The sequence below is a fragment of the Charadrius vociferus genome, unplaced genomic scaffold, assembly GCF_000708025.1.
Source record: "Charadrius vociferus isolate BGI_N301 unplaced genomic scaffold, ASM70802v2 scaffold15, whole genome shotgun sequence".
NCBI classification, from domain to species: domain Eukaryota; kingdom Metazoa; phylum Chordata; class Aves; order Charadriiformes; family Charadriidae; genus Charadrius; species Charadrius vociferus.
The window spans coordinates 4035625-4057945 of record NW_009650064.1 but is presented as its reverse complement, the minus strand read 5'-3'; the positions used below and the strand labels follow the sequence as shown (position 1 = coordinate 4057945).

The following is a 22321-nucleotide window of genomic DNA, read 5'->3' as shown; positions in this document are numbered from 1 at the left end:
ACTGGTATGCTGCTCCCAGGCACCACTTTTGTAATCCTGGTTTCATCCCCATTGCCCTTCAAACCTAGTTTAAAGCCCTATGAATGAGCCCTGCTAATTCTTGTCCCAGGATCTTTCTTCCCCTACAGGTTAGTCTATCCCCACCTGTTGCCAGCATGCCTGGTTTCCTGTAGAGCAGCCCATGATCAAAGAAGCCAAAGTTCTGCTGGATGCACCAGCCTCAGAGCCAGGAGTTAATTTGCTGGCTCCTCCTATTTATCCCCTCATCATCTCCGGCAAATGGTAGGATAGAGGAGAACACTATTTGTGCTCCTGATCCCTTAACCAGCCGTCCCAGTGCCCGAAAGTCATTCTTCATTACCTTTAGACTTCTGGTACCTACCTTTTCACCACCTGCCTGAAATATCGGTAGTGGGTAGTAATCTGATGTCTGAACCAGGGAAGGGAGTTTTCTCCGTCTGTCCTTAACTCTGGCCCCAGGGAGGCAGATGACTTCCCTGTGGGATGGGTCAGGTCTACAAATAGGGCCCCTGGTCAGTCTTATTTTCATTTGAAAGCATAGTTGCACTTTCATATTTGCACATTATAGGTTATGGAGTTGCATATACAATACTATAGCTTGTGTCAGGAAGCATTTTGTTTCATTTCTTCCCGTGCCATCTTTCCTGCTGCAAATTATGACTAGGAAAAGCTGCCTTACAATTGCAACTGAAGGTCAAGGTGTGCTAAAAACTGGTCCAAAACTGCAGTTTTGTATTCATGCAATTTGTGTACAAACAGGAATATCCTGGGCCCGATTTCTGTCACTCTTTTAAAATTGAAAGGAATTTTTAAATTATTTTGGCAATGGTATACAACAATTTCTTTGAGATTTTGTGGAAACAAACCTAATGACTTTATCTATAGCATTTGATAGCTTTCTCTATTACCGCAATCATGAAAAAGTACAGAAACACTACTAAACACCAAAAGAGAAGCTGAACTTGGGTAGAAGTGACACCATCTTGAAATGCTTGCATTTCATATTGCAGCACCCACTAAAATGATAAATACCTTTCCACTCTTGAAAAATATATAATAAATGGTATCTTTAAATGTCAAAAGTTAAAATTAGTATAAAACCCCAATCCTGCAGAGAAGTCTGACAGCTTCATGCCCTTATGTGGAGTTCACCTGGAGTCAGACATGTCTAGTCACAGTACGTAGCCTGCAGAATCAAGGTTTAATGCAATGTAAATATGCAGTTGAGAGATATTCTCATGTACATATTTACATACGATGAATATCTGCTATATATATATCATTTATCTCTGCCTGAATTCATGTTGATTTTGTTTATGATAATAAACAGTATAAGAAAATAGTATCTAGAGGCTCTCAAAAGGAATAGCAATACTTTAAAATACACAGTTACAAAGGCATCCAAAATGTGGAAGAGGCAAACGCTACCTAAGCTGCAAGATATAAGGTATTGGTTTCATATGAGATAACAGACAAACAGATCCACCTTTCAAATGAGAAGACAAACATCAGGGAAATCCTACAATGAGCTAAGAACAATGGGCAGAAAAGGTAAAGTAAGGAGAAGATTTTTAAACCTGTCATGTTCAACCTTCCAATTGATTGTTTCCTTCCTTCATCCTCTTTCACTTTCCTTTCCATTTCCATCCTTCTTCTTCATATTTTCCTGCTAGATTTTTTTCTAATTATTTTCAAACTAAGTATTTTTTTGCCTGAGAAAATTGTAAGAAATTACTCAGTACTCCATACTTACACAGAGGACAGAAATGAGAAACCAGATAACAGTTTCCAAAACCTTTGTTTTTGCTTTACAGTTGCATGACAAAGTGAACGACCAAGCCTTATAAAGGATACTTACAAGCACTTCTTCTGTTATACATGGAGGCTCTGAAATAAAAAAATGAAGTATCGTATGTTATCCAAGCAATACAATCAAGCTTGTTTAACTATGATTACTGAACAGAAACAAAAAGTAGTGAGCCATGACAGCCTTCCTGGATATTCTGAAATAAAATAACTCGGCCTGAGGAAACAAAATAAACTCTAAGAACATGCAGTAATGTTGACCCATGCATAAAAAGGTTGAGTATCACAAGAATGATTTAAATATAATTAAAGTATTATTTAACTAGATTATTTCACACACATATCAGTTAACTTCTTGTCAGCTTTCCTCTGCAAAATTGATTACTAGAAGCTTGCTGGCTTTAAAGAAAATACAGATTTGTATGAGACTCTGGGAGCTTTGAACAGTAAATATTATGAATCGTATGATAAAATTCCAAAAAATGCAATTGTGGGTGTTCCCAGATAACCAAATCTCACTCGTTCTCGGAAAATATTCCACCTTTTGTGGTGCCATTTGAAGGGACTAAAGTTCTCTCTTCAGATTGATAAATTTTGCTGGGCACGTTTAAACCTAGCAGTTCAAAATCTCCCTCTTTTGTATCACCACCTGTATACCTGAGACAATCGCCCTGAGGTCAGACCCCCTGTCTGACACAGAGTCAGTCCACCACCCTGCGTGGAAAGCACTACATACCAGTGGTAAGCCTCTTCGACTGCATCCTGCATCTGCACACGTAAGGGCCGGCATCCACACCTGCATGCTTACCACCTCATTTGCAAAGGTGAAAGCCTTGGCTGCAGACCAGAAATAGAAGTTGCAGAGTTCCTGGGCCTGCCTGGGGACTGCTGGTCTGCACCAGGGCAGGCTGGCTCCGCTGCGTGGCTCACAGCAAGCGGGGTTGCTATGGCACTGCAAACAATGCACAGGAAGAGCTGAGCAGTAAGCAAATACTTCCACTGCTGATGCGAGGCAGACTCAGATACCAGCCACGCTGCTGATATGGTGCCCAGAGATGGCTGTGAACTAGCAGCTTGAGGATATTTGCAGCAAGAAATGAAATTAAATGCTCTTTTCTCCACTGGCCTAGGCAGTTCTTAGTCCAAAATGATATTCTATGTTCTCTTACATTGCCAAAACCCTCCAGCCATGTGAGATTTTGCCTTTAAAAAAAAAAAATCTCAAAACATATGACTAATGACCAATGGATTTACATCATCTATCAAATAATTCTGCATCCATAAGACAACTATGAGACTTGATCCCAAGTAACAAAGTCAGTCTTATCTATGGTAAAGAACTTCCACTGCAGCTAAGTAAGAAAAGGCAAGGAGCTTCATATTGCTATGGCTGAGATGAAACCTGGGCTGTTTCCTAACATCATGCCATCGCGACGTACCAGAAACACAACCTGCAGCCTTGGCAACAGCCTTCCTCCTGCTGCCAGGGCCCATACCTAGCAGAAATCCAAAGGCAGCTGCATTTTCGCTCAGTTAGGGAGTTTATAAATAGTGTAGGTGGAAAAAGAAAAGACATTAAGAGACATGGAAGAGAGTCTGCTCCCAGATTGTTAGTTTCTTCCTTGGCTCAAGGGGGTACCCCAGGATATAAGAGAAAGTCACATTTCTGGTATGGTCAGCTAAAGCTGTGTACAAAGAAGGAATTCAGGCTCCTATATAGAGTTTTCAGTGGTCTTCATATGTTCCACAGTTGGGATCTGAAAACATTCTACCTAGTATGTATCTGATCCTAGAACTGCTTAAGTTCTTCAGGTACCTTCAGGGCTTTTGGCGTGAAAGTTCCCTCAAAGGTTCTACTGCTGCTCATTTCCAGAACAGCACTGATTTCAGTAGCTTGGCATAAAACCCACTGGGATCAGTTGTACAAGATGTCATGTATGCAAGTTACATGAAGGGCTCGTTTGAGAAGCCTAACCCATCAGCTGTGCTAAGAAAGTGCCCAAAATGCACCAAGAGCTTCCTATTCCCAGTAAACTCTATCATTTGTGCCCCCTTTCACAGAACTGTTTAGTATCTTCAGTCATGCTCTTAAACTGTGGGGAAAAAATAATTTAATTCATACATGACTTTGGTGGAATCCATGATCAAGTAAAAACAGAACAAATGCACATGCTCAGGAACTACAGCTTAAATCCAAGGAAATGACCACTGTCAAAAACAAACAAGCAGCAAATCAACTATTGTAGAGGCAGGGAAAATGGCTTCATCTCCTAGAAACACATGGTATTTTGCACCCTCTACTCAAGATGTACATTCCCACTCATGGGGGTGCCAGCCCAAATACCACAATCACTGCTCTAACTACTAAATACCAGGATAGTGTCTCTTCTGATTATCTTGGTGGAACGCTGTTAGCTGTCTGATTAGCTTTTTAGGGTGAAGTGTTTTGTGAGGGTTTTTTTCACCTAAGGGAAAAACAGTATTTCCAAAGACCTAAGAGAGAAGCTGAACAATATCATAGCCAAGATACGCATTTCAGCCAAAAGTTTTATATGTATGAAAAGCATATTCAACAGAAGCAAAGAATAAAATATAAAGATTCAATCTTAAGTGAGCTATGGACTATTTAAATAGCATGATTCTGCTCTGTATTCTGATGAAGTACTAACTACACTTAAGTTCTCCATATGAAAATTCTGTTCAATAAGACATGACAAACAATAGGTTAAAACTGAATGGCATACATTTAAACACATGATTTCTTAGTGCCATATATCAGGACATGTTCTATTGTGCTTATGAAATATTTCAAATAGGTATACCTAATGTAATAGAAATATGTGTAACAAGATAGTCCATAAAATGTAAAGTGAAAACTTTCCAACAGATAGAAGAACTGCATTGCCTCATAACTAAAGTACTTAATATGATTTCAAAAGGTTAAAGTAATGTTCATGCCACTCCTTTTCCCCCTGCCCCTTTTTCTTTCTGTTGTGGGTTTAGGTATAGTCTTTGGTGTATACTATTCTCCTAAACTTCCCACATTACTTGTAATTTTTGAAGAAAAAAACAACAACAGGAACATGACAAATGTGTCTTTTTAAAAACTAGAAATGGAAGCCACAAGTCAGCTTAGATAAAGTTTGGAAATGAGTAAATAAATTTTAAAAAAAAAAAAGGTACTTTTTCTCTATTTCTGTCATCTGGTATATTTTGGTATAAAACTCACAAAACTCTTAGGTCTTCATTTTCTTTTTATTGTGCTTCAAAGATTGCATTTTGGATTAAGCTCATCAGGAAATACATACTGTACTCTCTCACGGAGAATCTATTAGCAGTCATTATCACTTTCTCATTACCTTAGTTAACAACACACATTTAGGTCAAATATTTTGTGTGTGTGCATTTCAGTCCTGATCTTATATTGCCAGTTAAATGTTCACCAGCTGGTGAAGCCGAGTTCTAAAGATTAAGCTCATTTTCCTCCTTTTCCACATTTTTCTCTTTCCATGCGCTTCTCATATTTTCATTCTGATGATTGTTTACCTTTGCAGAACTGCAGACCTACAGAATGCTTCATAAATATAGTCAAAGCCATGATCTATGCCAAAAAGCATCTAATCTTGTAGAAAAGATGAATGCCTAGACAGGATGGAGAATAAATTCTAAAATAGGTGATACCAGTAAAACTGTAGACAAGACAAAGTAAAAGGACTAGAAGTATGTTTCAAGTTATTAGCATTTTGAGAGAATAGTAATCTAGCAGAAGGCCAGCACAGGAAGATGTCTGCGCAAGAAGGCAGATGGGAGGAAAACATAAATTGGTCCTCCTCATCCCTGCTGGCATCTCCCTCCTCTGCTCATTACTGAAAAGCCATTTGGAGAGGTGAACCTTCAGTCAAGACTTAAATCTGTCATTGTCCCTTTCCTCCACGCTCCTCAGAAATTTATGCTTTCAATGATTTACCAGGGAAAGTGCTTCAAAGTATCATCCAGGCAAATCAAATCGAAACTGCTGAGACAACTTTTCACTCAAAGAAACAAGTGTATAAGCTATGCCAGCTCGCTAGGTGAACAAGACTCCTCCTTCATGACTTGCTCGAGTAAAGACAAGATATAAATTGGCTTGCTTTATTAAATTCACATTCACACTTGTGTTTTTAGGTGCTAACCAGTATTTGATTCCTGGCAGTGGTCACAGTGAAGTCATTAACATCCCCACAACTAAGCATTCAAAAAGTAGCAAATACTATTAAAAAAAAAAATGCAGACTGGCATCTAGAGGGATCTCCAAGGGCACCTATGAACTAATTCTCATCAATTTTCAATAGAAACACCCCAACTCAGATACAGGTGGGCATTTCATCACATGATATCTTTAATATCTAGATATTATCTTTACAGAAATCCAACTTTACTTAAATGAGAAATTTACTCTTTCTTGTTTGGATGATTGCCACATACATTTTAGCCTTTGCTGCTTTCAGATGCAATCTCATAAACTGGAAACAGGTGCTAGGAAACCTATTTAAATATTAACTGCAGAATTGCCAAAATGGGAGTCAGATCCTGAGAGGAAAGCACAAATTGATCGTCAGATAGCTGGCCCTTAAGTGCCTTAAATTATTCCGCTGGCAAAATGGCAGAAGCTGCCTGTTGTAGTAGTACAGCCTCTGTGTTGAATCTGATAGTTCTGGTTTACAGCACAGTTTAATGCAATTCTGTGGCTGTCAGAAAAAGTCAATGCAGACACCCGAAAAAAGAGTTATTGGGAATGAGAGCTCAGAAGAATTCTGAAAGGAGAAAAAGAGAAACCAACATTCCTGAAGATAGTCTAGGTAAAGAGAAAAAAGAAAGTACTTAAAAATAAAATAGGAGAGGCTAAATAGTAAAGGAAGGGATGTGACATAGCTCTGGTCTATCAACATTAGAAAGCTTTTGCTAGTGGAGGAGACTGTCAGAGAGAATGCAGGTCCAAAGAGCTTGACCTCTACAAAAGTCTCCATTGGCTTCGTCACTGGAGATATTCCTAGGCTTGTCTGTGTCACCAATAGCCCAAGGATTCCTATAGCAACCTTATTCTACCAGGACAAGGCAGAGGTGTTTTATCAAGTTTAAAGACTTTAAATAAAGTTTAATTTCCTTTTGCTTAGTATGGGTCTTGGAAAAGATAGAGGCAATACAGAGGCATACCCAGAAAGAGAATTGGAATTTGGAAGGACCATTTAACAATTTGTGATATACATTTGTACTCTTGCTAGCTCGTACATGCCAGCTACCTGTTTCATACCTGTGGTCATCTGATGCCTTCAGAAATTCATATTTGTGTCTTAAGATATAATTGCTAAAACTTTATGAGAGCATTACACTATCTTTTTTAATTTTGGAAAGGAGCATTAAAACTTAATTGAAAAAACTCTTCAGCAAGATTGTGGCAGTTTGAAGAAGTGTATTAAAAATAAAGTCATTCTGTGAAGACAATATGAAAATCAGGAAAGAACTGCTAGAGCCACAGCTATCAAACCACATACAAGATAAAAAAATTGGCATGGGGTCTAAGTTTACAGCAAGGCAGAGTTTATTGCTAGCAGCCCTACTACAGTTAACATAGCATAGCTTTCACCTGAAACATAAGATACAGATCAGAAGAAACTATGACAGTTATATCTCACAGAGATTTCACAATCAGGGGGAGTATCAAATTTTGGCATTACGTACAAAAGATTGCATTGTCACTGTCTATTCTCCACTTTTCATGTAGATAAACTGGAGTCATGTTTTGTAATACATTTTGGCTGCACTAACTTAAGCTTTGCAAGTTTACCATCACTGCTTACTTTTAGTTGTGCAAGCAAGTTTCATGACAATTGGTTTTCCTGAGGTTATTTGTAGCTTGGGCTAAGTTAGGTCAGTTCCTTGATCTAGGCTTAACAGATGGCCCAACACAAGAGGCATATGAAGAAGCTTCAGCAGATAGGAATAACATATGCCAATAATGCCAAACATGTACTTTAAAGATCATCATCTGGCAGCATGTGACATATACCCAACAAGAAACACAAAATGCATGTCAGTCTTTCCAGTCTTGCTGTTACAGTCAAACAGATGTCAACAACAGTCCCAAAACCCAGGATTCCCCAGCTAGAAGCTAAGTTATACATGTGAGATATTACTGATGCATTGAGCCTGTGGATAGCAGCAGTGCTATTTGAGACAGCACATCCCACTGACCACCAGTTCCCACCTTTTTGTGTTATACTGCCATGGCTGCTTGTGTAGCAGTATAATGAAGCAGACTTGGGGACTGATACAGCTAAAGAAGAAAAAAAAATCAGGAGGAAAGAAGAAAAAGTTTTCATGTATTTCAGCTTCCAGAATACAGCAGTATCAACACAACAGGTGTTAGTTATGGATTCTTACACCATTCCTAAGAGATACTCCTTAAGATTTTAATCATGCTTCATGAAAGCATACAAAATTACAGCCTTCTTATTTTGTAGGTATTCTAGTTTCCTACCTATTGCTCTCCTGGACTTCAGAAGTACCTAGTTAAAGAATAAAGAATACATTAAGTTCCCAAATTCTCACCCAGTCTTCATCTAGCAGACTAAAACTAAAAAAAAAAAAAATGCTGCCATTCTTATATTGTTTACAATATCTTATGTGGAAATACTTAGCCCCTTCCCAATTTTGAGTTTGAACAGTTCGATTTTTCTCTTGTTCACTAAAGGCATCAGAACATTAAGTACAAATGAAATGCGTACAATAAGATAGTATTCCTATGATCATTTCAAATCATGATAGATTGAGGAGGCACTTGTAGACTATCCATACTTTGCAGAACTATATTGGATTTTATTATCAAATACATTTTCTGCAGTTAGGAAATAAAGTTCAGACTGTGCAGCTCCTGGAACTATCAGTTCTCAACTACTTAAACTGCAACACTTCTACGAGAGAGTTATAGCCAACACCAGGCTGGCATGGAGACTGCCCTGCATGGAACTGAGCCAGAAGGCACTCTTTAGGCCAATCTTGCCCAGTTGCTGCAGGACCTGGCTGTGTGCCCAGCACAGTTTTACCCTGCAAAGGAGGCCTTGGAGAAGTAATACCATCTGAATTACTTCCCAAGATGCCACTCTTTGCTTGAAGATTTTGGTATGTAGCTCCCAGGGGCAGGAATTATGGCCAGACTTGCTTTAAGCTATTCAAAACATTTTGCATTCATAATGTTGAGTTAGCATGTAAGGGTTAAAGCAAGAAGAAAAACAACTAGTATTCTCCTCTCTAAGAAAAATCTTTGGTGCCCCCTTGTGATAAAATATTTTTATTAACAGCGTGTATGCATTTGAAATAAAGGACTATTTTCAGTGAGGAAAGCAGTTCAACCCTTAAGATAATTTCATATTTAAGTTAGTTAATTGAGCAAAGCATTTCTAGAATTAGTTCATTTTCTTGTTACCCGTGCTGTGTTGTATGACATTCTCCCTGGACTACTCTATGGCAATTATTCAAATTTAGGAAAAAGTCCAGAACAGGAACTTCAACAGTGCACCAGTGAGCATTTCTGTTTGGAGCAGAAAACAGGACCCATCTCTTGCCTCCAAACAAAGGTAGAGCTCCAACCTGCTTAAGTTTCCAGCATTAAGTCTTTAAAAAAAAAAAAATTAAAAAAAAATATCACACTCCCTCTTACTTTGCCCATTCAGGACAGAGTCTTAGAACAAATTCTTGACAAAAATGTTTCCAACAGCAAGGCTGGAGAATAACTGCATCCCAGTAACAGTTTTTGTATGCCACAGTACACAACGGGAAAAGAATAAAGGAAAATTGAACCTGAAATTCCAATATTTTGTGGAAGTGCTTCTTTTATACAACATTTTTCCAGAGACAGGAGAACGTTCAACACACCCAAAATTCGTGTTTAAAAGCCAAAGATGTTGCTATTGCCACAATCTATATAACATGTAATCTATCAAAACGCGCACCAGGAATATGTGATGGAGTCCTACCAGAGGAAAACTTCATTTTGGATCCCAGTTGTCTACATATAGGCTAGGTACTGAGCTACCGAGTCTTGGCAGAACAAGGCATTTCTAGATGTGTTCTTCAGGCCCCAAATAATGTATTACAGCCAATTCAGTACTTAGGGAACTTTAGCATCCACCCAGTGAATATGAGATAGGAGTCCTCCATTTAAGCAACAGCAGCACTTTAGGATGATAATTAACATTTTTGCTGAAGTGGAAGACCACTGCACAACTGCTGTCTAGTTCTGCAATAACCCTGCAGCTCCAAATGATAACTTTTAGCAAGAGTTTCTATGTTTGTCTAGGGTACTATTGCTTCCCAGCTAGCTGTCCTCCTTTTCCCAGAAGTTATGATCCTTCTACCACTTCAGCTGGTTCTAGTCAGGACACAATGTCTAAGTTTAAATAGCTTACAGAAATAGGTTTTTCACTATGATTCAGGACTAAAAAGAAGCAGTTGATATACAGGTACAGTTTCCACATCCCATTTTCCAAAGATTTAAGGTGCTTACAGAATTAAGACAGAACAATTCAGTGTCCCTTGTACAACTGTTTTCAGAATGATTTTTAGAATGCAAAGGGGAAAAATTAGAGGGGCTTTTAACACATGAACTCCTGTATCCAAGTCAGAGATCTATTTTTATATGAAGCTTCTAGTCTTCAACACCAATGTTTGAGTTCATTCAGAACTCCATGCCATCCATATTTTCAGCTGAAGAGTTGGTTTCTTCACTACTCATCCATTAACAATTAGGCCTTACTAGTGTTTAGGCTTCCAACAAGTTTGGGCAGGTTCTAACACTGTACAGAGGCACATCAAAGTTAAGAGAAAAAAATGTGCTAAGTCTTTTTGTAATGAGAACTTCAACTATTCAGAGCTCAGAAAGTCAGAAAGTAAAAGCAAGCTGTTTTTGTTTAACTAAAAATAAATACCTCATTCTCAAGAAGCTGTCAGATTTTGTTGGGGCATCTGACAAGTGATAACAGAATCTGCTAGGTGTTTTGCATCAAAAAAATGCTTTAAGATTCACTACAGAAAAAATTTGCACTTATAAAAAGGTAATACCACATCAAATACTAAATCACCACGAAACTGAAGTAGAGAAAGAAAAAAGGCTTAGTAGTGCAAAATACAAGGTACTTCGTAGTACAAAATACAAGGTTATGCACTTAAGGGTCAGTGAGAATTTATGGAAGAAATTGTGATCTTTTCAAAATCTTTGAGAGAAGAATATGGAGTACTACACCTAGCGACTAAACTGCAAGTGTGTGGAAGACAAAGAATGCTAATCTTAGTATGCATTGGTCGAAGTATTTCTGGTAGAAAAAAAGAGAAGCTCTAATATTATTCAAGGTCTTGAGGAGGTTTTACCTGGAATGCTGGTTGCATAGATTCAAAAAATAGATTCAAATGGAGAGAGAAGAGTCATTAAGACAATCCAAGAGACAGAGGTTGTATCTAAGAGATGAGACTAAGTTCAGAGGGTTTTTTGTCAATGAAATAAAGAGTGAGGGAGTATACAACACAATCATAACACGGGGGGAAAAAAGTCTAAGGGGAAGAACAAACATATAGAGTAGCTATTTTAATAGCAATGCTGGGGAAAAAAAGGCAACTGATTAAGTACATAATACAGCAATCTGGAACAGGTCTCCAACATAAAGGTCATGAGATAGTATTCTATCCAGTTTTAAGATAGAACTTGATGAGTTCACATAAGAGCTTGGCACTAAATTCCAGAAGTCCCTTTCTAATATGACACTCCTGTATTTCTTCATTTGCCTATGAAAACAGAAAGAAAAGGAGTTATATCTTGTATTAAAATATACCCACATGACCTAAATTGCCTAAGGGGTACCAATGAATAACCAATATATGGAATAGGAAAATAATCTATTAGATGTTGATGAGCTCCTTAGTTTAACGACCAAAATTTTTTATCATTTTTAGCTAGTTAGTGATAGAACATACTAACGTTCTCTATCCTATAAACAATTCAAAAGATTTATAACATATTTTTGCCTAAGTTCTACCATACTTGTCACCAAGGAAAGAATGATCAGAGACTTAAGTAATTTCAATTTCCTCCTCACAGACCACTTGAGGTTTATGGTTTCTGCTCCAAAAAAAAAGATTTATGAAGTACGATTCTTGCAGCAACATCTGTCAGCAGCAAAAGGTTACTCCTAAGAATTCTTTTTTAGAATTTAAACCCACAGCTCTGGCTCAAGCCATCACCTTCAGAAATCTAAACGCATTCCCTGGGCATCCTTTATAGGCAATATCACTACTCCCACTACAGATCATGCCAGTCTGAAGAGCAATGGGATTGCAAAAATAAGGTTTTCAGCAGCAAATAAAACCAATATTACCTCAAACATTAAAATTAATCTCATTATCCCCATCTTCCAGAGTGAAAGGCAATTCACTTCTCCCTTTCCAACAACCTGTTGTCAATTGTAAGAAAAATTCTTGAGCTGGAGAATAATTATGGGCAGGATATTTTGAGAAACTCTTACCCATTGTTATTTCTACCCAAGGACCACCTTCGCATCCTCCTTCTCTGTGCTAGCTAAAAGTGTTAGTACCTGACCTCAAGTCTCTGAGAATTAATTCAGCCCAGTAGAAAAATAAAGCTGCTGGACACGAATCCCTAGACTCTGTGACACTCACAGACTGTGAGGTTTTTTGCTTGGGTTTTTTGGTTTTGGTATTTAGTATTTATCAAAGGTAAAATGCAGTGATGTCAATGGCAGTCTGACATGCTATGACATGCTGTACTTATTCTGCATTGCAGTTACGATGACCCCCTATTTTATTTGATAGTTCAGTGGCAAGAAAAAAACTTAATCCAAATTAAGTTATCATAGCTACAAACTGTGTACATTCAGGTTCTTGTGTAATATAACTTCCTGCCTAGAAAGTTGTTCTTCATCATGTCAATTTAACTTTTAATAGAAACTATTAAACATTTCTAAAAATGTAGTTACTTTACACCTAAGAATAAAAGAACCAATCCAATAGTTCTCTGAGCTAAATTAACTTTTCAGTAGACCTTGAACACTTAAAGTTCCAATCAATTAGAGAAATGCAAATATTAAATAAATCAAATAATTTAGCAATTTTCCTGTTTGCAGCCTCCTCCTCTGTAATGAATTGCCATTCTTCCTAAACCGAAACGATATACACACGTACCTCTATATTCCCTAGCTTGCCCAAAAATTCTTCCCCTCAATTGTTCATTCAGAATAGATTCTATATAAACTTCTCTTTCAGTCTTCCAGTTCAAGTGCTACCAGTCTAACCCTAGACAAGAATAATGCAAAAGCTTAGCAAAAACAAATAAGTATGGAATGAAACTGTTGATAATTTTATTCATGCAATAAACATGATTTTCTGGCAGATACATTGGGTTGATCCCTTCTTTAATGATACCATGATTGGTTAATGGAGTTAGTACTAAAATTTCTATGGCATTTTACTAACCATATTGTTCCTCCTCCTTCCAAATACTGTGTGGAGCTACTGTCACAGAAATCAGGTATGCTAAAAGTACTGACCAAATTACAAATCACAACAGATAGAAATGAGAGACAGGAAGTGGTGTTTCTAGAATATCCTGAAGTGAATTACCCTGGTCCATTTGTCTTAAACATCCAGAGATGGTGTGGAAAGAAAAAAATTACAGAAGTTATTTGTAATTTTTAGACAATAAAAATAAAGGGATATGTGAATAAATATTAACAGAGGTAAATACACAGCTTATTGCTTAGTTGAAAACTTTTTTTTAAAAATCAGGCTACTTTTTAAATAGCTCAATGATAAGGTTTACCTACAAATACACACAGTAAAATTACAACATCACAAATATAACACATAGCACAAAATCAGAGGGAGAGTGCGGAAGAAACACCAGCTGACTACAGGTGTTCTGCAAGATGCTTGTGACAAATGAACTCCTTGAAAGGGTAAGTAGGACAATATCAATTGGAGAAGTTAATTGTTATATCTTCATAGAGCAAGTACTGTGTCCACGTCTGTATTTCAAGCTGTTTACAACTGCTAGGAATTGGGTTTTAAAAACAAACAAACAAAAACCACCACACAAAGCAAACCACAAAAATCATTTGATATCTGAGAGGCAGATAGAGTTCTTTTTCTGTAAAGGATGAGCATATTTAGTACAAGAGCAAAATCAGTGACTTCCCTTAATTAAATCTACAGCTAGAGAAAGGATTATTTCTAGCAGTTGATAATCCTTTAATTCAAGCAGAAGATGAAGATGATCCAGGATACAAAGTAAAGTCAGACCAGACTAAGTATAAAGGTAAGTTCACAACAAGGGTAGTGCAACAGTATATTTGGATATGTGTATATATATACTATATCATCTGAAGTTTTCAAGTAAAGATAAAAACTCTAAAAAACAGTACCATAGAATATCCACACAGCATCATCTTGATTTAGAAATTACTATTCTATTGTCTAAGAGAACACCACAATAATTATTCTGATATAAAATTCAGGCAACTAATATATTGCTTTTGAGGTATCATCATTTATATAGGTAGAAGTATTTTTTTTTTGCATATGTACCTAGTGCCCCACTTTAAGATATTTTAAAAACATTTACTGTAATTTAAAGTGAATAATAAATAAATCCCATTAAGTAGAGTTTTTAAAAATAATTTTCTTTAATTTGTCATTAAGACAAGAATCACATTTTTAAACATCTATGAGGTGCTGTAAGCTAGATATTGAAGATTACATTTAAGATACTTTATTAAAAATGTAAGATGTTAGTAAGTGCCTAGCTACTACACCACAGGTAAAACAGGACAAAATGTTTTAAAATATTCACTTTTTTCAAAACCAAATATATACTAAATTGATTAAGATATATACATGAGAAGTTATCAAGATAAGTCAGCAAAAACACATTGAATGAGATTTTCAAAATACATATATTTAGGAAGAATATGAACAAGATTAGGAATCTAGGAGAAGGGGAAAAGGATTTAAATGTAAGGACTTATATGCCTTACAAATTTAGAGTCTTTTTAAATTTCTTTTGCTTTGGGCACTTCCTGGAGGAGCATCTTTTTTGTTGTTCCATTTTGCAGATAAACTATTACATTCTTTTGACCCATGGAAAGCATGCAGACATAAAATACAGAACTCAAATGCACATGCCTCTCTGCTGCATAGTCCCCGTTTTTTTACCAATTGATATTTAGCAGGATATTGACATCTTGGACAAGGTTTTAGAGCTTCGTCAGTGAACAGAGTTTTAGCAACCTGTAGCAGGAGGAGGGAGAGAAGAGCTACTTAGTTCTTGTGAATGAAAGTTTTCTAAAAACTAAAAGTGAAAAGTTTCTTAGCTACCTACTTTTATGTATTCTTCCTGTCTATGAGTTGAACGGGGAACAGAATTGCATCTCCTGTGTGCAAGTTCAGTGGATGAAGCTGGTGTTTGCATTACAAAAGTTCTGGCTTGAGCTTGAACGGGCCTTAGAGCAGATCTATTGAGAACATTAAGTCTTGTGGCAGCATCTTCAGCATTCAAGAAATATTCCTGTTAAAGTTTATAATTATAAATAAAAGAAAAAAAAACACAAAAGGAAACAAATGAGGGTTGTATTTTATTTGGGATTTGCAGCTGTTTTTTTGCTTTTTTTGTTTTCCCTCTACAACAACACATTAGAAAAGGAAATTATGTATAGTTCATATCTTTCCCATTAAAAGTTTATATTTAGTAAGAAAACATATATTTAGGGAGAAAACAAAAAAGAGTCTCCCATGATTGAAAGACTGGTAGTCAAACTGTGGACAGTTGAAAAACAATAAAAGCTATTACATTCTCCTGTTAGACACCTTCACATATTGGTGGTGGAACTGTCTCTACCATAGAATCATTGTGGTTGGAAGAGACCTTTAAGATCATTAAGTCCAATCACTAACCATCAGCTACCTTTCTGTAGCTTTACAAGATATTTCCTCTTTCCTCTGACCTGTCTTTTTTCACACTTGAAAAAAATATTACCTCGGAGATGAACCTTACCCCAGTTTCTTCTTTCAGGTTCTTTATGTACAACTTTCTCCTCTTATCTGCACTTTTATCTTGTATGATGATTTCACGCCAGTTTTTGCTTACTTTCCAAATGCTGGAATAAATGAATGAAAAAAGTTATCCACTTTCACATTTTTGCCAAGTAGTACAGAAGTCATGATAGCAAGACTACCTTTTAAATATTTTTGCATTATTTCAGATACTGTTGGTCATTGGTCATCATCAGACGATTGCTATATACTAGAAGAGTTCACCGTATTGTTATGAAACACAGATCTCATGTACTCTTATGCACGACTCTATAGAATAATAGCAGAATCTAGTGAACAACTGCAATATAAATAATACAGCATAACTTTGAATTACAAAATTAAATATATTCCTTCCTTCCACATAAGCCACTTACCAAGTTTGTTTCCAAAGTCACATTTTTGTGTGTTAAGTGTTCTGAAAACATCCAGGCCTTTATAATTCCACCTGTTCTCCCATTACCTTTGTAGCTAACACACATGGCACTTAATTTCTTTAATCAATAGACACTGTAACTTTTTTCAAAAATTAATCTAGAACATTACTCATGAAGTAAAATCCTTTGAGCATCTTCGTGCTTAGAAATATTAAATACACAAGAGAAAAAAAATCTAGAAAATGTGTTTTGAGTACTATGCTGGGAACTGGGGAACTTTTAATGAGAAGAAATTACTTTCTAGGCATAAGGACATTTTTAATATATTTTAAAATTTACAAATAATGTAATTTAGTTTTAAGTTTACTAATTCCCAAGTTTGGCTTTTTGTTTGTTCGGTTTGGTTTTTTAATTCCCCCACACAATATGTTTTTAGAACTACACAGAAAGGGCCACTTGGTTAATCATGACAAAACCTTTTAATTTGCCCAGAACAAATTCTATTGACAACACCTGCTATTCCAGAATTTATGCTAATTTATTTGCAGAAACACATATTTTCACTTTTTCTGGGGAAAAAATAAAAAGCAGTAGTACTTACCTGCACAGACTTTCCACTGTCAAAGCATCTAAAACTATAGCAAGAACATGTGTTAAATTTCTGTATTTTAATTCTGTTAAAATATCTAATTTTTCAAGGCCCATTTTCTTGCCAATAAGTCCAGCAAGAACATGTTCTAATGCAAATATTTCTGTTCCATCAATATTCTGTGATATTTGATTTTGGTCTGATCTTTGTCTTTGCAAGCAAATTTCATGAACTATTTTCAGAGCTGGAGTTCTTGAGAGATCTCTGTGACTTACAACTAGGTCTCCACTAGGCTGTTCTTCTAAAACTAATGCATGGTCTTCACTGACAAAGTTTCTTTCTTCTGTTAACATACATGCTGAAGTAGAAGGACTGCTATGATGATCTTCTGTCTCTGACTGTGAGCCTTGTTCCCGAAGAGTGGATAACTTTCTAACTTGTTCAAGTTTTCTTGTCTTTCTTTTATTATCCAGAATTTTGGAACCTTCTTTACGTTTTTGGAAGAACTCTTGGAAAGACCCCTCATGATCAGACAACAAGTCTCCAGATTTGTCCAAATGAAGTGAATTATATCCACTGTCTTCAGGTATTGAAAGATCTGGGTAACTTGCCAGCTTAACGGGGGGAGAGTTTATTTCACACAGTTCAAAGTTAAAGCTCTCTACAAGACTGTTGACAGAAGTCAGGAACTTACCCTTGTTGGCCTCAGGTAACACACTGTAAGTAGAAGTCCTAAGCACCCCATCACTAACGCTCACAAGGACACTTTCATTGAATTCATTAGTGTTACTAACAATAACATCCTTACACTGAATTGGAGATAAACATTCTGGTTCTAGCAATAAGGGGTCCTTACATTTGGACTCATCTAGCGTAGAAGTCCTTTGTTGTGAAAAGGAAAGTCTCCGCTTTGGGCAATCAGGATTAGAGTCTCCAGTTTTTGAAGTGTGAGCTGTAAGAGGTTTGTAACTTTTATCTCTTGGAGAATCTAAAGCAGTTTGTAAAAGTTTTTCTTCAGAGCTCAAAACACAAGAGTGTACTTTTTTCCTGCTGCTTCCTGAAGAACTAGCTTGTCTTTCACAGCATCCCACAGTTGTGCCAGTTGGAACAGTCTTAGATAAAACCAGTCTCCTGCGTAGTGAGGAGCCTTTTCTACTCACTTTAGGAGTTTCAAAGAAATCTGCACTTCTATTTGCATCTCTTCTTTCTGATAAGGAGATGGAATTCATTTCATTTTCAATCGATGACACAGGAAAGAGGGCATTTGGATGAATACGCTCAGAATGCTCTTGTAGCAATGATAAGCTTGTTGCACTTAGTGCTTCTTTGTGTTCTACATCAGGATCTTTTACTGCCTCTTTGCATCTCCTGTCCAGAAATACTGAAGTGCAACATGTGTCTTTAAAATTCGAGTATTTCAAATTACTGCTGGGAGATGTTAATCTATTTCTTTTAAGAGTATTCAACATTACTGAATGACTGTCTGACATCTTCTGCTTGGCACTTTGACTTTGTAAATGAAGATACCAGTGTTATTTCTGAAACAAACAATAAAAGTAGTCACCAAAACACCCTCAGATTAGCGAGAAAGCCTTGTGTAATTCTACCAAGCTAGCAGCCATGACAAAAGTATTGTTGTTAGTCTTAGTAACAACATGAACACAGAGATAAATTACAATCACGTAAATGTTTAGAAGGAGTGATTAAAATGGGTAGTACACTGTAAGTGAAGCAACTTAAAACATACATTCAGTTAGCTAATTGATCTGCCAATCCTTATCCAAGGAAAAACACTTCAAATAAGCAACACGGCGACTAGAGTCTCGTTTGTGCTAAAATCTGTGACAAAACTCCCTCTCATTCCAGTAGGACTTCGATTTTTTTATTAGCACTGTGTTATTGGTTCATCCAACCATTACCAGTTCAGTCCTCAAGAACTAGCAGAAGCTCTGGTAATAGATGAGTTTAGACAAAAGGCATTTTCTCCTTAAGAAAAATGAGAGGATTAATCATGAAGTCACAAGTCTACAGCTCTCACTGTTATTTAGATCCCTACAGTCCCTGGAGAGACTAAAACTTAACCTCTAGTTACAAAGTGAACAGTGCATTCTTATCTACCTTAATATTTTAATGTTATTTTGTAGACAAGCTCCCTGCTTTTTCTCAGCTCTGTGTGTAAACTGAGTGTTCTGAAATTTTACACTTTAAAGAAATGGATGGACTGACTATACATCCTCTCACCACATACATGGAAAGAAAATTTCTTTCAAACTTAGTAAGTATAAAAGCTTTTAAGATCTACTGTATATTTTCCTAGGAAAGTTACAAGTGGCTGATGCACCCATTTAAATAGGAGATGTTAGAATACAGACTTACTTTTGTTCCCCACTCATACATGGCATAGTTTCTCCACCCTAACCAGAGAGGCAATAGGTTACAGCTTTCTACACACAAGACACAGTAACCACATAAAAGACGTCATGAATAACGCCAGTATGAGGGCTGTTCTCACAGAAACCATTCAACGTTGTGAGACTTTCAAAGTTGGAGTCAGCACCTTTTACTAGGTTATGTTACTGGTCTCTAGAACTGGTATTTTGGAACAGAAGCCTGGCAATAGTTATTGAATTTTCAGAACAGACAAAAATAAAAATTGTTAACAGTGGCTTAAACACCAAGTATTAAGACACTGCTAATACGCTAACAGTCCGGACTTCGTCAAGCCCTAAGCCACCAAATACAAGCAGTGGGAACCCAATTTGTTGGGAGATGGGGAGATGGGACACGACACACACAACACCACACTATTCTTGGATGATCTCAGGTCATTTAATTAGTATTTTTTGACCCATGTTGAAGACACCTTATAAGATCATTTCAATATAGAAAGTGCTTTGTTTTGTTTTCTACTGTGAGGAGACAGCAACATGTAGAAGTTCAAATGGAACGGGATATTAAAGAGAAGACTGTGAAGATTTGGCATAAAAGCCTACAGAATCATGCTAATATCAGTATTAAATCAAATATATTTAAAACAAACAAAAAAAAATCCATCCACATAATTGAGAAAAATTCTTCCAGGAAAGAAAGCATGTGAAAATAATTCCAAGAAGGTAACAAACTCCAAAGTCTGGTCAGCTGCCTTTTGCTCTACCGTTCACTTCTACAAATGCTGTGTCATGAACTAGAAAATAACTTTAAAAAGATAGGAAAAAGGTATGAAGAGTCTCTATGTAATACATTGCTGCTCTTCAATTGATTATTCACGCTATGAGTGGAGGACCACATCAACATAGCTCTTCTTTTTTGTAAAAGGAGGAAGACCAATAAGAGACCTGTACTAACAACAGGGCATTATCTTTCTGCAGTCTACAAAGAGAATAGAGGTTTCATTTTCTATGATGAATATTGGTGAACTGCAGTTAGTTAGCAAACATTGCCAGGAGATATTCCTACCAAAAATGCTGATGGACAGAGATTTAAATTTTGAATGCTATTTAGAGACAGCTATTCAAAATCTCAATCCCACAAAAAAAAAAAAAAAAGAAAGAAAAAAAAGAAATCGCATGCCCACACTTACCTTTAAAAATATTAATATTTTCCTTAAACAAAGCCAAACTAACCACACATTTAACAAAATACACAGGGTTGCAGGTTTAGAAACTTAATGTTCAGGCAACATAATGAAGAAACAATGAAAAGAACTCACGTTTGCAGTTTCATTCTCAGACATTCCATGGAAGAAATTATCTAATCTTATGAACTGAGAGTAAAGGAAATTTAAAATACTACAGTGTAAAAGAATTTGAGCAAACTTGTGTTTCAAGTAACCTAAAATCACAGAAAAACAAGTTTTTGCAAGTAGGGGAGTTCAGAATAGCAAAAACCAAAAATATGCTGTAGATACGTCAATGTCCAGCAGGGGGAGCCTGTGGGCTTACTATATTGATTTTGCGAGAACAATTTTGGAAAAAATCGATAGGGAAGCCACTGCAATACAGACACTGAGTGAACAATGTCCATTATGCTTCTTTACAGCAAACCCCAGTATGTACTTCAGGTTTCTATATTAATTTCCCCCCCCCCCAAGAAACTTATTGCTTGCACAAATTAAGATTTAATGTAACACAAGGTCTCATTTTACAAATACAGTACAGAAGGGAAAGCCTTTCAGAGGTGCTGAACATCTCTCATAATAAAACGAGATGCTACTTATAAAAGATACCAAATAAAACCTCTTATGACTTGTCTAGTGTTTTATAAGTACTTCTTTTTTATCAGGAGAACAGTTTAATCTAATAAATTTGATATGTAACATCAAGTCATTTTCATTGGGGGATCTTTAATTTCTGACAGTATTGTTAACCTTGTTTTAGACGTGATAAAACAGATGTGTAGGGAAGAAAAGACTGGTCACACAGCAAGTCAGTTACAGAGGGAGGAATAAAATCCACATCTGTTAAGTGTAGAATCTTGTGCTCTATACATTTCTCATATCTATTACTAATTTTGTAATTCTCAAATTGGTTTACAAGTCAACTGCAAACTTTCTGGCAGTTTACAGACCAAAGTCTTTTATATTCAGAGACCCAAACTAAATTAAGAGCAGGATTCAGACATTTAGGCAAGAAATAATTTCTGACAAGCTTAGTCTTACAAAGCATCCTAAAGAGGTAAAAATGTTGGTTACCAGAAGGCAATGTAAGTGGTGCCTATAACTTCAGCATCAGTTCTAGGATGGAGTCACGCCTATTCCTGATACTAATTTGCATTCCGCAGTAACACACACTGAACATTTATGTCTCAAACAAGATGTTTTCTGTCCTTGTTTGTCACTTCACCATTGTTAACAGAACAGATAAAGGCAAAGTTTTGGTGATACAAGAATATTTTCTTTGTTATTTAAACAGATATCTGCAGTAAAACTGACTATCTGAAGACTCTGCTCTTTGAGCGCCCAGATCTAAACACGGAGAAGTCATTCGTACCTTCAAAGACATTGATATAGCACAGCTAAGTCCTATCTGTAAGGTGTGGGTCACTTACCCTAATTTGTGAAGCAACTCGAGATCTTCCAAAGCAAAGGTGCTGTACTCAAAGTAGTGCTTACCCCTACTGACAACCTAGAGTGAGAAAGGATGGGTAGAGAAAAAGAGAGAGGTGCAAGAGAAACATTACCCAGGTGAGACACGGTTTTCTGTTGGTCTGTATATGCGTTCACTGCAATGTCTAATTACCCAGCGATGAAGACTGGCGGCTACCTAGGGACCAGCACCCGAGGATCTCAGTCACCTGGGGTGCCGGACACGAGCAAAGCAACAGCTTCACCTCCTCATCTGGCAGACGGCTGAGCACAGGGAACACAGCCTAGAGGGCCCCTACCGCCGAGGGCAGCTGA

At 36.8% G+C, this 22321-nt stretch overlaps 2 protein-coding genes across 2 annotated transcripts in view; both read right to left on the bottom strand.

Moving 5' to 3' along the window:
- The window catches only part of RGS22 (regulator of G-protein signaling 22), an 81343-nt gene extending 78755 nt beyond the window's left edge, over positions 1-2588 (bottom strand). The window contains exons 1-2 of the mRNA XM_009891915.1: positions 2564-2588; positions 1880-1908 (exon numbers count right to left, since the gene is read on the bottom strand). Of these exons, the coding sequence (XP_009890217.1) occupies positions 1880-1908; positions 2564-2588 (54 nt within the window). The remainder of the gene's footprint in view (positions 1-1879; positions 1909-2563) is intronic.
- Positions 2589-14907: 12319 nt separating this feature from the next.
- FBXO43 (F-box protein 43) lies at positions 14908-18413 on the bottom strand. Its single transcript, XM_009891828.1, has 4 exons — positions 16936-18413; positions 15920-16022; positions 15248-15433; positions 14908-15156 (listed from the first exon to the last, which is right to left on the bottom strand). The coding sequence occupies exons 1-4, from the start codon at positions 18411-18413 to the stop codon at positions 14908-14910; spliced, it is 2016 nt and encodes a 671-aa protein (XP_009890130.1).
- Between the last annotated feature and the right edge of the window lie 3908 nt (positions 18414-22321).